The 14057-nt window shown below is 41.3% G+C and overlaps 1 protein-coding gene across 11 annotated transcripts in view; it reads right to left on the bottom strand.

The window, feature by feature from the left end:
* Positions 1-6230: 6230 nt before the first annotated feature.
* Positions 6231-14057, bottom strand: part of PAN3 (poly(A) specific ribonuclease subunit PAN3) — a 131209-nt gene continuing 123382 nt past the window's right edge. For 9 of the 11 annotated variants that reach the window (XM_042989421.1, XM_042989231.1, XM_042989291.1 and 6 more), the window contains 2 exons: positions 11664-11802; positions 6231-9206 (listed from right to left, as the gene is read on the bottom strand). In XM_042989421.1, coding sequence (XP_042845355.1) covers positions 9066-9206; positions 11664-11802 — 280 coding nt within the window. In that variant the 3' untranslated portion in view covers positions 6231-9065. The remainder of the gene's footprint in view (positions 9207-11663; positions 11803-14057) is intronic. The other 2 variants (XR_006218706.1, XR_006218711.1) reach the window with 2 other exon arrangements.

Genomic DNA, 14057 nt, shown 5'->3' with positions numbered 1-14057 from the left:
ACTGAAACACTCCTTAACCCATGGTATTATTAGAACCATTTGGCATTTATGACAAACATAGTTGGCACAGTCCTTTCAGGATTTGTGAGAGCACGTATGTGTAACAGTGTGGGTGGAACGGGACTGAAACCATATGGAAGTCTGTATCTAGTTAAGTCTAAGAAGCGATGCTCAGACCTTGGTTTTAGCTCGTGAAACAAATTTGTCCAAACCCTGAAAAAAATGTTATGTAGGTCTTCTAGCTGTGCCTGGTTTCCCAGCCCGTAAAGAATGTCAAACACGAACAGATACTTGCCAGTCCCTTTTCATTGCAAAAGGAGCGCAACTTGGACTGACAGTGGTAGTAACTGTATGTGTATATACGTGTGTGTGTGTTGTGCGTGACTATTTAAGGAAACTGGAATTTTAAAGTTACTTTTATACAAACAAGAATATATGCTGCAGATATAAGTAAGACTTAATTTGGTCCTACATCTCTAGTCACCATGAATGTATTTTGTATGCTATCTTCATATAATAAAATTAACTTCTGAAAACATCTACCTGTTTTCTCCAACTTGCTTATACGTGAGGAAAAAAAGGGGGGGGGGGTCACAGGTTTTTCCTTGGGGGTGGAGGGCCGGTGTCCTGGGGCATCTCCTTAAATACCAGCAGTGAAACACAGCACAAGGAAAATCCAGCAAGGCCTCTCAAGAGAGGGGCAGAGTCCTCTCTCAGTACCACAAGATGCTGCTCTAAACCATCAGGGTGCTGTAAACAGTAAATCAAAACCACAAACCAGGCACATCGCCCAGAAAACAAAACACTAAAATGAATACAATTAGAAGGGAAATGTACAGACCGAGTACAAGCACTGGCTGCAGATGGAGGTACCCTCAACGAAAGAAGAGGCGGGTTTTCCCCAACACTAATTTTCAGCTAAGAAACGATTACCATAATTACAGGAGGTGTGTGCGCGCGCGTCTGTGTGTATATTAGAGGTGGTACGCAGGAAACCATACAGAATAATTAGGCAGAAGCCTGAGACACGAGAGCTTCCCTAAGAAAAGTACACTAGCCACATACTGTTTTCTGTGAATTACGTCGTCGACACAATCATCACCGACAGACATGGAGTAAGTGACCAACAAATTGTCCTCGTAAGTGGTCATACCGTCACCTTCCTGAAAACATCACGCAGAAACTAGATCGGAGACATATGTGGGAAAACAGGTCTACTTTTTTGGGGACAAAGGCAAGAAAAAGAAAAAACGACTCCCCCTGGTAAATTTGTGGTTAACCGAAGAGGGCACACGGCGTTTTATCTTCGTGAATCAGAAATCCTTTAGAAACAGTATCGGTTTTCATAACATAAGAGTAAAGTCACTCATTTAAGCACATGATTCGAAGAATGCTCGAGGAATTGGTTCAGAAATTTTCTCATGACTCTGGAAACTTACAGGACATTTGGGAATTGTTTTTTTCCCCTTTTCTCCAGCAGAAGGATCTCCCAGTAAGGTTTATCGGACTCGTCAGTGTTAAACATACTACCAGACTTCTGGGTTTCACAGGCCAGGAAATTTTACAAAAATATCCTGGGTTCCAACGCAGGGATGACTAACCTTCTATTTTCTCAACGAAGGATATTTTAAGGGAGAAAAACACAAAACCAAAACAACCAGAGGCCACAAATACCCTATTCCTTGAGCTGGGTGTGGTACACAGGTGTGTTCACTTTGTGATAATTCATGGAACTATGAACTTATCTGCAAGCTTGTATGTGTGTACTATTCTTCGATACAAGATTATTAAAAGGAAAAAACATTTAATGCCACAGTATTCACAGATGACCAATTTAAGAGAGTATGGGCTTCCTCTCAGACGAAAATATATCCACATCACGTGCCAGCAGCTAGTCTAAGTGCTTTGAGGAATAAAACTCAATTTCCAAAGCAATCCAATGTGATTGGTACTATTAGTTATGACCACATCGATGGGGAGACTGAATGAAGTAATCCAAAGAGCACTTCAAAAGCTCACCATCACACCTACCACCGGCCTGCACCTGTAGCCACATGCTCTGCCTTCCTTTCTGGAGGGTCCATCCAAAACCTGTCCCGGCACGCCTGATTCCTCCCTGTACTCAAGGACACAACTCCAGCAATCCACCGCTCCCTCACCCCCCATCAATGTGTCCCTCTCCCATCAGATCACACAAACATGCTCTTACCCCTCCCATGTTACAAAAACCAACAAACAAAACCTTTCATCCCCACTTGCCTCTTCAGCCACCGCCCCATTTCTTTATTCTTTACAGCAAAATTCCTTGATGTAGTTAGTCTCCATTTCCGAGTTCACCCCCTCAAGTACTCTGAAACCCACTCAAACCTGGCTTTCAGTGTCACTCACTGAAACCGCTTTTGATAAGGTTGCCAGTGACGAGTGACCTGCAAATTGCTAAATGCAACAGCCAATTTTCAGTCTCAATCTTTGTTGACTCATCAATTTGACCCTTATTCTTGAAAATACCTTTTTTACTTTGATTCCAGGACATCAAACATTTTTCTTCCTATTTCACTGGTCATTTCCATCCCTCTTAACTTCTCTTCTCTCTTCTCTGACCTTTGAGCACTGACTGTTCCAACTCCCCCAGGGCTCTGTCCTTGGACCTCTTCTCCTCTCCAGTTATGCTAACTCCCTTCATGATCTCAACCAAGTTCAGGGCTTTAAATGACATCTGTATAATGACTTGCAAACTACACGTGCAAAGCAGATCTCTCCCCCAGACTCCAAACTCACTTGTATGCCAATATTAAATTGAGCATCTCTTAGGCTGCGGCAGACCGTATTTTCCAAAAATAGTGGCGACCACAATCTCCCATCCCACATGACCTTTGGCAACATGCTCTTGCCACTTCCCCATCGAATTCTTCTCCCCTAGAATCAGACAAGCCTTTGTGACTCACTTGCGATCAACAGAATGTGGCAGAAGTGACACTGCATGGCCCCGAGGCCAAGTCAGAAAAGATCATGCCCTTTCCACCCGAGGCTCCTGGTACACTCATTCTCCAAAAGCTCCCGCTAGAGACCCAGTGGCCGTGACTGGAGAAGCCTGAGCCACATGGTGGGCCCACGTGTAGGTGCTTCCCCGGACAGTCGCCGGCTGAGCCCAGCCTTTAAGTCATTCAGTCTGGGTGCCAGATCGGAATGATTTCAGCCCCCAACCACTGAAATTTTCCCAGCAGAGGCCCCAAACACAATGGAATAGAGATAAGCCATCCCAGCTGTGCCCTGTCCAAACTCCTAACCCACAGAATTCCTGAGAACAACAAAACGGTTGTTGTGTTAGGCCATTAAGTCTGGAGTCACTCATTAAAAACAGCCAGCAGCCACAACAAATGCGTAGTAAACATCTTAAACTGAACAGGTCAGACCAAACTCCCAATTGTCTTTCCTCGCTCCTGTGTCCTTCTTGCCCACCCTCCAAACACACCCTTTTCTAGAACGCTCTCTTCCAATTTAATAGAATCCTCCGTCCTGCCCAGCAGAGGGTCAAAATCGGAACAGTGACTCTGACTTCTTTTTTCACTCCATATCCAATAACTGGGACATCCTTTTGGCTCAGTCTTTAAAACACATTCAGAATCAGGCACGTGGGTGGCTCAGTCGGTTAAGCGTCCCACTCTTGATTTCGGCTCAGGTGTTGATTTCAATTTGTGACATCGAGCCCCGTGTTCAGCTCTGTGCTGACAGGATGGAGCCTGCTTGGGATTCTCTGTCTCCTCCTCTCTGCTTCTCCCCTGCTGACCCGCTCTCTAAAAATAAATAAATAAACTTAAAGAATAAAAAAAGGGGCGCCTGGGTGGCTCAGTCGGTTGAGCGTCCGACTTCGGCTCGGGTCATGATCTCGCGGTCCGTGAGTTCGAGCCCCGTGTGGGCTCTGTGCTGACAGCTCAGAGCCTGGAGCCCGCTTCGGATTCTGCGTCGCACAGCCCCTCCCCGCCACCGTCCCTGCCCCGCTTGCACTCTTTCTCCGAAAAAATAAACATTTTAAAAAAGAATAATAAATGAAGTTAAATATATTCAGAATCCAGTCACTTCGTGCCACCTCTGCCACCCGAGTCCAAACCCCCATCATCTTTCACTTGAAAGATCACGAGAGCTTCCTAACTAGTAACCAAAGTGATCCTTTTTAATTGTACCAGGTTATTCTCCTCACAACCTTTCTTCTCTTTTCCATGTAAGCACCAACATGGTCTTACGATGCTCTACAAAGCACTACCCCCTTCCCCATTACCTGATTTCACTTCCCACCTAGTCCCATTGGCCCTTACTCTTACTCTAGTCACATTGGCCTCCTTGCCATTCCTCAGATATGCCTGGCACATTCTCTGACCTGCAATTCTTCTCCTTCCCATATCCACCTGGCTGGCTCCTTGCTCAAATACCACCTTCTCCATAAGACCTACTACCCAGATCATCCGATCTGAAATTCTAGCACCACCACATTCCCCACATCGAGAGTTGCAAGATTAAACACACACAGGATAACCAATTAAATTTGAATTTCACACAAGTAACTTTTTAAAACAAGCATGTCCCATGTAATACTTGAGACCCCCTTAACGCTAAAAAAGAAGCGACCCGTGGTTTACCTGAAATTCAAATCCAGCTCCGTGTTCTGTATTTTTGTGCGCTAAATCTGGCAACCCTACCCACGTCCTTGACTCTACTCTACTCTCTTTCCATAGCCACTGTTACCTCTTAACGTTCTACACGTACTCTGTCTTCTTCCTGCTAGAATGGAAGCTCTGTAGGAACCGAAAGATCTGTCATGGTTAGAGTTGTTCTGTTGATTCCTCTAGGGCAGTGCCTGCCACAGAACAGGCATTTGGTAAATATTTCATGAATGAGCGAATCCAATGCATTCATTGCACTGAGTGGGATGTCAGAATCTTGTTCTGGCAAGCCGGTTTCTTAACCACCATGCATACTGTTTTTAACGAATTTTAAGGACATGAGTTTTAAAGGTCTTTCTTCACTGCCCCTCTTGCCCCAAACTCGTACAGAAGGACATTTTACAGACATAGCCCGAACTGTGCACCTGCGAAAGGTAGAAGGAAAGGGGAAACACCTGTTTTTGACCATTCAGAGCACAGGCCGTGAAAACAACAGAGCCATTTTATCCCCATTGAACAGATGTAACACTGGCCTAGCTTACACAATATTTTAATGTGTTTCATGTTTTCCCTCAAGAAATCTAAATCTAAAAGAAAGATCCCCCCAAAATATCCTCCATCCGAGGCAGACTAGTCTCCCTTCTTCCCCATGAACCTACAGTGGTCATTTTGATTTGCCACCAGATCCACTGGTTTTTTTTTCTTTTTCAAGACCCTTCTACACTTATTCTCGCTCTTCTCCGAATTTCTAAAAGCAACTCACTAGTTCCTGCAGCTAAAAATAAACCCTCCTTCCTCTTTAAGTACCCCTCAATTAGGTCTCCAGTCCCTTATCACTTTCTATTCTGTTTTTCAACTTTTCACTTCAATACAGTACAGGAAATAACCACAATAAACACTAAGTACTCAGATTCAACAAGTATGAATGTTTCTGCCATTAAAAAAAATCTACCTTCGGGGTGCCTGGGTGGCTCAGTGGGTTAAGCGTCCAGCTTCGGCTCAGGTCGCGCTCTCGCTATGCTATTCCTGAGTTTGAGCCCGGGGTCAGGCTCTGTGCTCAGGCCAGGCCTGGAGCCTGTTTCAGATTCTGCGTCTCCCTCTCTCTCTGCCCCTCTCCCGCTAGCACTCTTGTCTGTCTGTCTCGCTCTCAAAAATAAACAAACATTAAAAAAAAATATTTAAAAAAAGAAAAAAAAACAAACCAAAAACGAACCTACCTCATAGTCTGAATAATGTTTCCGGAGGACTTGGCGGGAAGGGTACTCTTCACCTGTATAGTAAATTACCCAAGTACTGAATCAGAGGCTAGCCATATCTTCTTCCTAAACTACACTGTAAGCCATGTGTTATATAGAAATGTTTGGGTAGAACTATGTACTTCATAAATAACAAGTACAGGTATCTGCATTCTCAGTACCCAAAATAGATCCAAGTAGGCATTTAGCAGATATCCGGTAAACTAATGAATAAACCTGCCACCAACGATTCCTCCAAACACACAGGAAATGTTCGGCCTTTTAAATCCTGGACATAAGACAAACTTAACCTTGTGAAATGAACTGGTACCCCCCAAAAGGACAAACTTCTCTGTAATTCTTTATTAAAAATATTGCTGTACACATAGAGACTGAAAACAGGATTAAAGGTGAATAACCCATATTGGGGTCATGACATTAGAACTTAACATACTGGTGCTTTTAGGGAAGTTGTTGACATCCAAACCACAGAACCAAGGTCAAAAGCAAAATACAAAGGTACCCTCAAAAATATTTACAATGAAGTAAATACACTAACAGAATTTAAAATAGGTACAAAAAATTGAAATGACCAACGTTACATGATTTCAAGGGTTGTCCTTTCTGTGCTTTGATCTGTCATAACAGGAAGGTGTGGGAAGTTTGTATCCTTAATTTGACTACTCTCAGATATTACAATCTTCCTATGAATTAAAAAGACTACCTTTTAGACAACCTCTTAAGTGGAATTACACTATGGAAAAGAGGGCTCCCCCAAAAAACACCTAAGCAGAACTAATAAGAGTTCTACTGGAAACCATTCCCAATAAAAACTAAATGAAAAATAAATATAAAACAAAGCTTAAAAAAAAGATGTATTACCTGACACCAACTGTTTTCTGGCCGACAATATTTACTCATGAAAACAGATCAGCTGTCCACCTTTATATTCAAGCCAAGTCCTGAGGTTACTAGGGGCTGAAGCAAACTAGCACTTAGGATGCAAACATTCTTGGGTTTGTGATTTGAACCTGCCTTGCAGAGGGAAGTTTGCTGGTCGATACAGGATGAGAAATTCAAGCCCTATTTTACCCCTGCCCTTCCTTATTAGCTTTCACAAAACATTGGTCCACAAATTAAATTTTCAAAAAGTTCCCAGACCCCAAAACTAAAATAGATGATCCCCTTTCATTTTCAAAGAAAACAATATTGGAAAAAATCTCCAGCCCGCTTATAAATTAAGCATTTCATATTTCTTCTAGAATACAAGTAGTTCTTTTTTGTACAAAAGAATCACAATATGATTTGTCAAAAAACATATAAAAAGACAGCTGCTCTTCCTCAAATACATGAGCTAATGATAAAAGACTTTTGCATGTTAATGTCTCCAAGTTCTTGTTCCTTTTACATAAAAAAAGAACATTATGGTGGCAAATGTTAATCATCCTTTGAACAGTGAACATTATGTTCTCGTAAAATCCATCCAGATCAAATGCAATAATTGATTTTCTTTTGAACTCAACAACTGATGCTACCAAACGTGGACTCAGACACACTTGTTAAAATGTGTAAAGCATGTCTGTAGTCTTCAAAGCTTTCAGGTGAAGAGAGGTGTTTTTTTCTTGATGCAAATCTCAAGGCAGAGAAAATCATTTTAAAGCTTATAAAAAGTGGACAGAGAAATATTAAAAACTTCTCTGAAAACTACAAATATGAGCAATTATTAAAATTGAAGACCGTAACATCAGTTGCAAGCGCTTGGAAGTCTTTCCTGACCTTCTGAGTTTCCACGTTTTCTTCATAGTTGCATGGTGAGCACCCAGTGCTAGTAAAACATTCAGTGCTGGGAAAGGAGACAGAGTCTTCATTACTGTGTTTTTGTGAAAGAAAACTCCTATGTATTTGGCAGTCTTCAGTATCAAAGAGTAGGTGTGTCATTAACTAGAAATTCCATGAATACCCAAGTTTGGCAACAACTGCACGTCCGAATATTAAGAAAGTTAAGAGGAGGAAAATTCCAAACTTTTGAGATTGACTTATTCAGGAATATCCCACATAGTGAAGTTATTATCAAAAGTACTATTACTTTGGGCTAAGCAGTGACTGCAAAGGCACAGCAGATTGTTATCCCTCCAGATTCAGGCTGTAAAACTTCAGAAAGCTCTCGATGCCAGACCACTGCTGTGTTTCGTTCACCTTCCGAACAGCGTCTCTGTGTCTGTATCCAGTGTAAAGTACCATAATAAAGCTGTGGTTCCAAGAACAGAACTTTATACAAAAAAAGCAAACTGGAAATAATCTAAAGCAATATACTCCTGAACTTCAGGCCTCTAACGCAATTTACCTTTTTTCCCATTAAAAAAAAAAAAAAAAGTTGCATAAATGTTAAGTATGTCTGACGAGCAGGGAAACACCTTTTTAAGAAAAGACTCTGGATGAACCTGGAGCCCAGAGCTCTGTGTGCTCCTGTGTGTAAGTTCCTGTGTATCCAATCCTTAGTCATAAAGGATTTAAGTCTACTAATAGGGGAGTTCGTATCCCACAATCCACTGACCTCTCTTTTGTCTGTTCTTAAAAACAAAACAAAACAAAAACCCCAAAATCTCCACTTGAACTAACAGCGGTGGCAGACAGAGCTTGCACCCAATACTCTTACAAGGATTATACACCACACGGTGCTTCTGTGAAACCATTTACCTGGTCCATTACGTCGGTCAGGGCAACCCATCCCCCAAAGAGCCGATGCCGCAACCCTCAGTGACAAAAATGCTGCCCATCGTTGTTTCCCAAAAATGTCCTGGCAAACAGTTTCCCTTAGTAAGTAAGTATACAATGTGGCAAAAGTTCCAAGATCAGAAAAAAGTCTTTAAAAAATTAAAATTAGTGCATACACAAGGGGAAAAACACAACAGCCGGAACGCCATTCACCTGATGGCGCTCCTTGATCCAAAGTATTCTTCACAGATCGGCCCCCGTGGCAGCCACAGCTCTAGGCTAAGTGGGACATTCTTCCTCTCGGGTAGCAGTGTACCTGACTGAAGTGCAAGCAGCCTGCTCATCTCCTGTCGGGTTTCCCAAATGTGGAAGGAGAGGATGAGACCAGTTCAGCTGGAGTGCAATTTGCTATCGGGTAAGGTCCTCAGCCGTGTCCTGCGTGCTTCTTCAGCAAATACTACAACTGCCCATTCGCAGCTGCAATCAGTTCCTGGAAAGTGTTTTCGAAGCAGCGCTTTAAGTCACTGTAAGTCACCACAAGTACGCTCTTCTCGTCTCTGGAAATGAGGCTTATTTTTTCTGGCACGCCAGCATCTAACTGAAACAGACGGAGACGCAAAACACGAAGTTCATACCAGGCACGAGACGATCCACTTTATCTACTTTAGGACAGCTTCTGCCACACTGACAAATATTTTAAAAATTTCTGTGCTGTGCCCTTCTAGATACACACTCTCGTCAGTGTGCACACTTCTCAACGGGGATGTTTTTTAAGCAGTCCTGTGTTTCCACCTAGCTTCCATACTTCATACCTGTTTGCATTATATTCCATCCTTTAATTATTCCCCCAATACTTTCCGTTTTTGTTGCTCTGTTTTGTTTTGTAAAGTAAGCTCCACGCCCAATGTGGGGCTTGAACTCATGACCCAGAGATCAAGAGCCACATGCTCTACCAACCGGGCCAGCCAGGTGCCCCAATATATTCCAGCTTTTTGGCATGACGAATTCTAGTGCGCCGAACACACTCGTCTACTTAATTTTTTTTCTTCCGTGGAATTACTTCCTTAGGAGAAACACTTACAAATATCAACAATGAGCCAAAAAGTACAAATAATTTTATGGCTGAACACATAGGGCTAAACTGCTGTCCAAAGGGCATCAGAAACCACTGATTTATGAGTTGTACCAATTTACAAGCTGCTCCCTATCAAATGCATGCCTTGTTATTTTTATTTACATTTTCAGGTATTACCAAATGTTTTCATACATTTACATATGTTACTTCCACTTGTGTGAATGCCAGTTTATGATCTTTACCCATTTATCTGTCAAGATTTGGTAGTAATATTTTAATGAGGTCTTTATAAAGCATTTATACTAATCCTTAGTCCATCAAATAAATTATCTTGCTAGGTTTTCCCTTTTTTGGGTTAGTTTTCAATGTACATTTTCCTTCCTTTTCACTCATTCATTCATTAAAATGTTCACAAGTTACTAATTCCGAACGTTCAAACTTTCAAATCACTTTACCAGCTTAATTTGTTGTAATTCCCACCAAAATACGCTATGTAAAGTTTTAATTTTTAGATCACCAATATGGCCATCCATGCTTTTTAATTTGTTACACTCTTCCCAAACTTAGAAAATTACCACATTTTCAGATTTGGGATAAATTTTATTTACTCCTAGTTATTTTATGAAGTCAAACAGAATTTTCAAGTTTTTAATTATCCTCACATTCATTAAATAATCTTCACTTCAGATACCTATCTGTCCACGGCTTGATTTCACAGGATCTAGCTGTCACTGTTTAAGTAGTGCTACGTATTTTTAATTACTGGTGCTCTGATACACGGATACCATTTTCTAAACTCTGGTAGAATTATTCTCCACTCATTGCTTTTAAGAAAAATGTTTTCCCCTTAAGGGAAAGGGCAAACAAATACATGTCATACTAGATTAGTTCAATGGCACATTCAGTTTGTTCTGTCTTAATGTCGATTATTGACAACACTCTCTTTAAAGAGTTTTAAGGAAATTCAAACAAGGCAAAGGAGTGCTTAAAAACAAAAACCACATTCTGCCTGAACAGTTAGCACACTGAACACGAACAATTCTACACCATGTGCCATGAGGCATTTTCTCCTCTAGTACTTGTAATTTAGGGACAGTTTAGACCAGGGGTCAGCAAATGGTTTCCATAAAGATGGCCAGACAGTAAACGCCTTAAATTTCAGGGCCGCATACAGTCTCTGTCACATATTCTTTTTAGTTTTGCTTCTGCTATTTGTTTTCAGTCTTTTGAAAATATAAAAAAAAATTCTTAAGTTGCAGGCTCTACAAAAAAAAAAAAAAAACAACAACAAAAAAACAAAACCACAAACAAAAACAAAAAAACAGGCTGGCTGTCTGCCCATTTTGCAGACCCTTGAGATTTAGATATAAGCCTACATACAAAGACTAATGTTTACTTCTGGAGACCCATTCTACACTCTGTAATTCCAAGTAATTCATAAGGAAAATGCATTCCTTCCTTCCTCTGTGAACCGTTTCTCTCCTAGCCCTTTCAAAAACAAAAGTTCACCTCTCCAGTGAATTTATGACGTGTCTCCATCTACTTAGTTCATGTCATCACCTAATTCTCCACTTAGAACACTGGGCCTCCTGTGCTTTTATTATTGTAATATTGTATTACTATGCCCACAGTGAACAGTAAATGAACAGATAACATGTACGGACATCCAACATGAGACTCACAAGAAAGCAATTCAACTGTTAAAAAAATACTTAAACATAAAATTTTTGTTTTTCCCACCCACTGCTTTTGTGACGTTTTATCACAATAAGATGATCCACAATGAAAAATTCTGTAATTATTCATGAAGATGTCAAAAAGGCCTGCCAAGTCTAGAAACTGTTATTAAGTAGATACACCTAATAATTATTAATAAAATGTCTTTTGGCTACATAGAATACATCTAACTTCTTAAGTCTCTTAGTATTTATAGAAAACACAACTTTGCATTGTGATCTTAAAAATCCAGATACAAATTACCTTGTTAAGACAAGAAATGATATGGCTGAGGTCAATCCAAGGGGCACCCGCTTCTGTCACCTGATGGAAAAGATGATCCCTAAAGAGTTTCAACAGATAACGGTCTCCAGTCTCCGACCAGGTAGGATCCTTCTGAAACCTGGGGGAAGGTAATATTTTACCTCAGTAACTCATGCTGTATGCCACATGGCTATGTTGATTCTTCAGACTCAACACTAGTTTGATTGTTTTCTCTGATAAATAAGTTAAGTACCGTTTGTGTGTCTGTGTCCGTGTATGTAGTGTTTTACGGGTTTTTTTTTTTTTTTTAATCCTCCAAAAGTTATAGGGAGGCTAAAAAAATTGGCCTTTTTCAAATTTTATGTGCCAACTGCCAAATATTAAAAAAATAACTTCACGGGGCCCCTGGGTGGCTCAGTCAGTTAAGCCTCTGACTCCTGATCTCGCCTCAGGTCTTGATCTCACAGTTCCTGAGACCGGGCTCTGTGATGACAGCAGGGAGCCTCCTTGGGATTATCGACTTCTCCCTCTGCCCCTCCCTTGCTTGGGTGCTCTAAGTAAATAAATAAACTTTAAAAAAAATAATAATTTCATAGAAAATGAAAGTCTATGAAACCCAGTTTCTATTTCTTAAGGGTAACCGACCCTTACACACTATTTTATAATCACTTCCTTAGGTAAATGGAGGGAAAAGAAAAGGTCTTTAAAAATCTTTAGAAATAAGTTGAAAGAGATTATTCTTTTCCTCTTCTCACCTTTAGGATATAGAGTAGAGAGATAAGATCAGATCTGTCTTCTACTTTACTGGCAGCAAAAAATAGAAAAATGTTTAAGGAAACAAAAAGCGGGTAGATTTTGGTTTCCTACCATCATGAGCGTATGTGAGAATGAGCTGTGAAGAACCAGAGAACTGACCAGATGATCAGTTAGTGTCCAGTGACCTCTGGAACTTACGATCTAGTGAGGAAAACAGATGTTCAAAGAACCAAAACATGTTTTAAGTGCATATTTTGATAAGGCCATTAAGAAAAAGGGAAACGGTACGGAACGTGAATTCACCTAGGAGGACAAAGAAGGCTCTCCAGAGGAAGCAGTGGACGTTCCTCCCAGAGGAAGGACACCCTAGTCAGAGGCATCAGTATTTGCAAGGACAGAGCATGCCACACTTCAGAAACTTAACAAAGGTCAGTGTGGTTGGAAGGGGCTGAGGGGAGGAAAAGAGAGGCCAAGAGAGGGACAGAGAGTAAGAGCAAGGAGGGGGGAAGAGAAAAGACCAGGGCAAAGAGGGACAGAAGGCAAGACAGGGGAGAAGAAAATTAAAAGGAAAAAAAAAAGACATATCTGAAGCAAAGATAAGAAGAGAGAGATCAGGCTATGGTTAAAAATCTAGGTGTTTTCTAAGAACAAGATGGAGGGGCACCTGGGTGGCTAAGTCAGTGAAGCATCCTTGGTTTTGGCTCAGATCACGATCTCACAGTGTGCAGGGCTGCGCGCTGACAATGCAGAGCCTGCTTGGGATTCTCTCTCTCTCTCTGCTCCTCCCTCCCACACACTCTTTCTCTCTCTCTCTCTCAAAGTTAATAAATAAACTTAAAAACAGATGGAAAGCCCACCATTTGGGTTTAAACACAATCCTAAGAGTTTTGCAAAGATCACTCCAGGGACTGTCCATTAAAACGCTAATTAAACACATCCATTTATCTCTGTTTCCTCTCAAAACCCCACCAAACTGGCAATGAATGTCTAATAAAGGATATAATAAACACACAAGGACAAAGTGATCGGAAGCAACAAAAGAAGAAAAATCCACGAAGAAAAACTGGAAAGATGAAAAACAGGCTGGTAAGTGGTATGATGAGCTGACTTGAAGAAGACTGACCGCTAATGCTACAGAAGGCACAAGAAGGGGGAGCCACAGAAGGGAGCCATCGCCGTGAGGCCAGGCAGGGAAATCATTAGGTACTACTGAAAGTGCAGTATGGGCTCAAGGTGGAAACAGCGGAATTGATGGAAAATTCTATAAATAACAAGTAGATAACCTCTCTCCCATCCCTGCCTCCATTTCTGCTTTGCAGAAATTTTCCAGAAAAGGTACCGGAAATCTCTCTAGACAGGGTGAACAAAGACGCTCCCGCCCCAGGGTGCCAAGAAGAGCAAGCGATGGCAGGTAAGACCATTCAGTCAACCCCTCGTGGCTACTTGGCCATCCAACGCTTGACCACGAATTTATACTACAGACAGAAGGTTGGAAGGTTATTTTCCGGATGCTAACTTGCCCAAGGGAAATTCTGACACTTAAGAGTATACCAAAAACAAACAAAAATTATACATCACAGCATCACACTGCTTTACCACACATTCTACAATCTCTGACACCACCAGGAACTTATCAGT

This window comes from Panthera tigris, chromosome A1 (genome assembly GCF_018350195.1).
Source record: "Panthera tigris isolate Pti1 chromosome A1, P.tigris_Pti1_mat1.1, whole genome shotgun sequence".
Lineage (NCBI taxonomy): Eukaryota > Metazoa > Chordata > Mammalia > Carnivora > Felidae > Panthera > Panthera tigris.
Note: the sequence above shows the minus strand (reverse complement) of the source record. Positions and strands in the feature narration are given on the sequence as shown.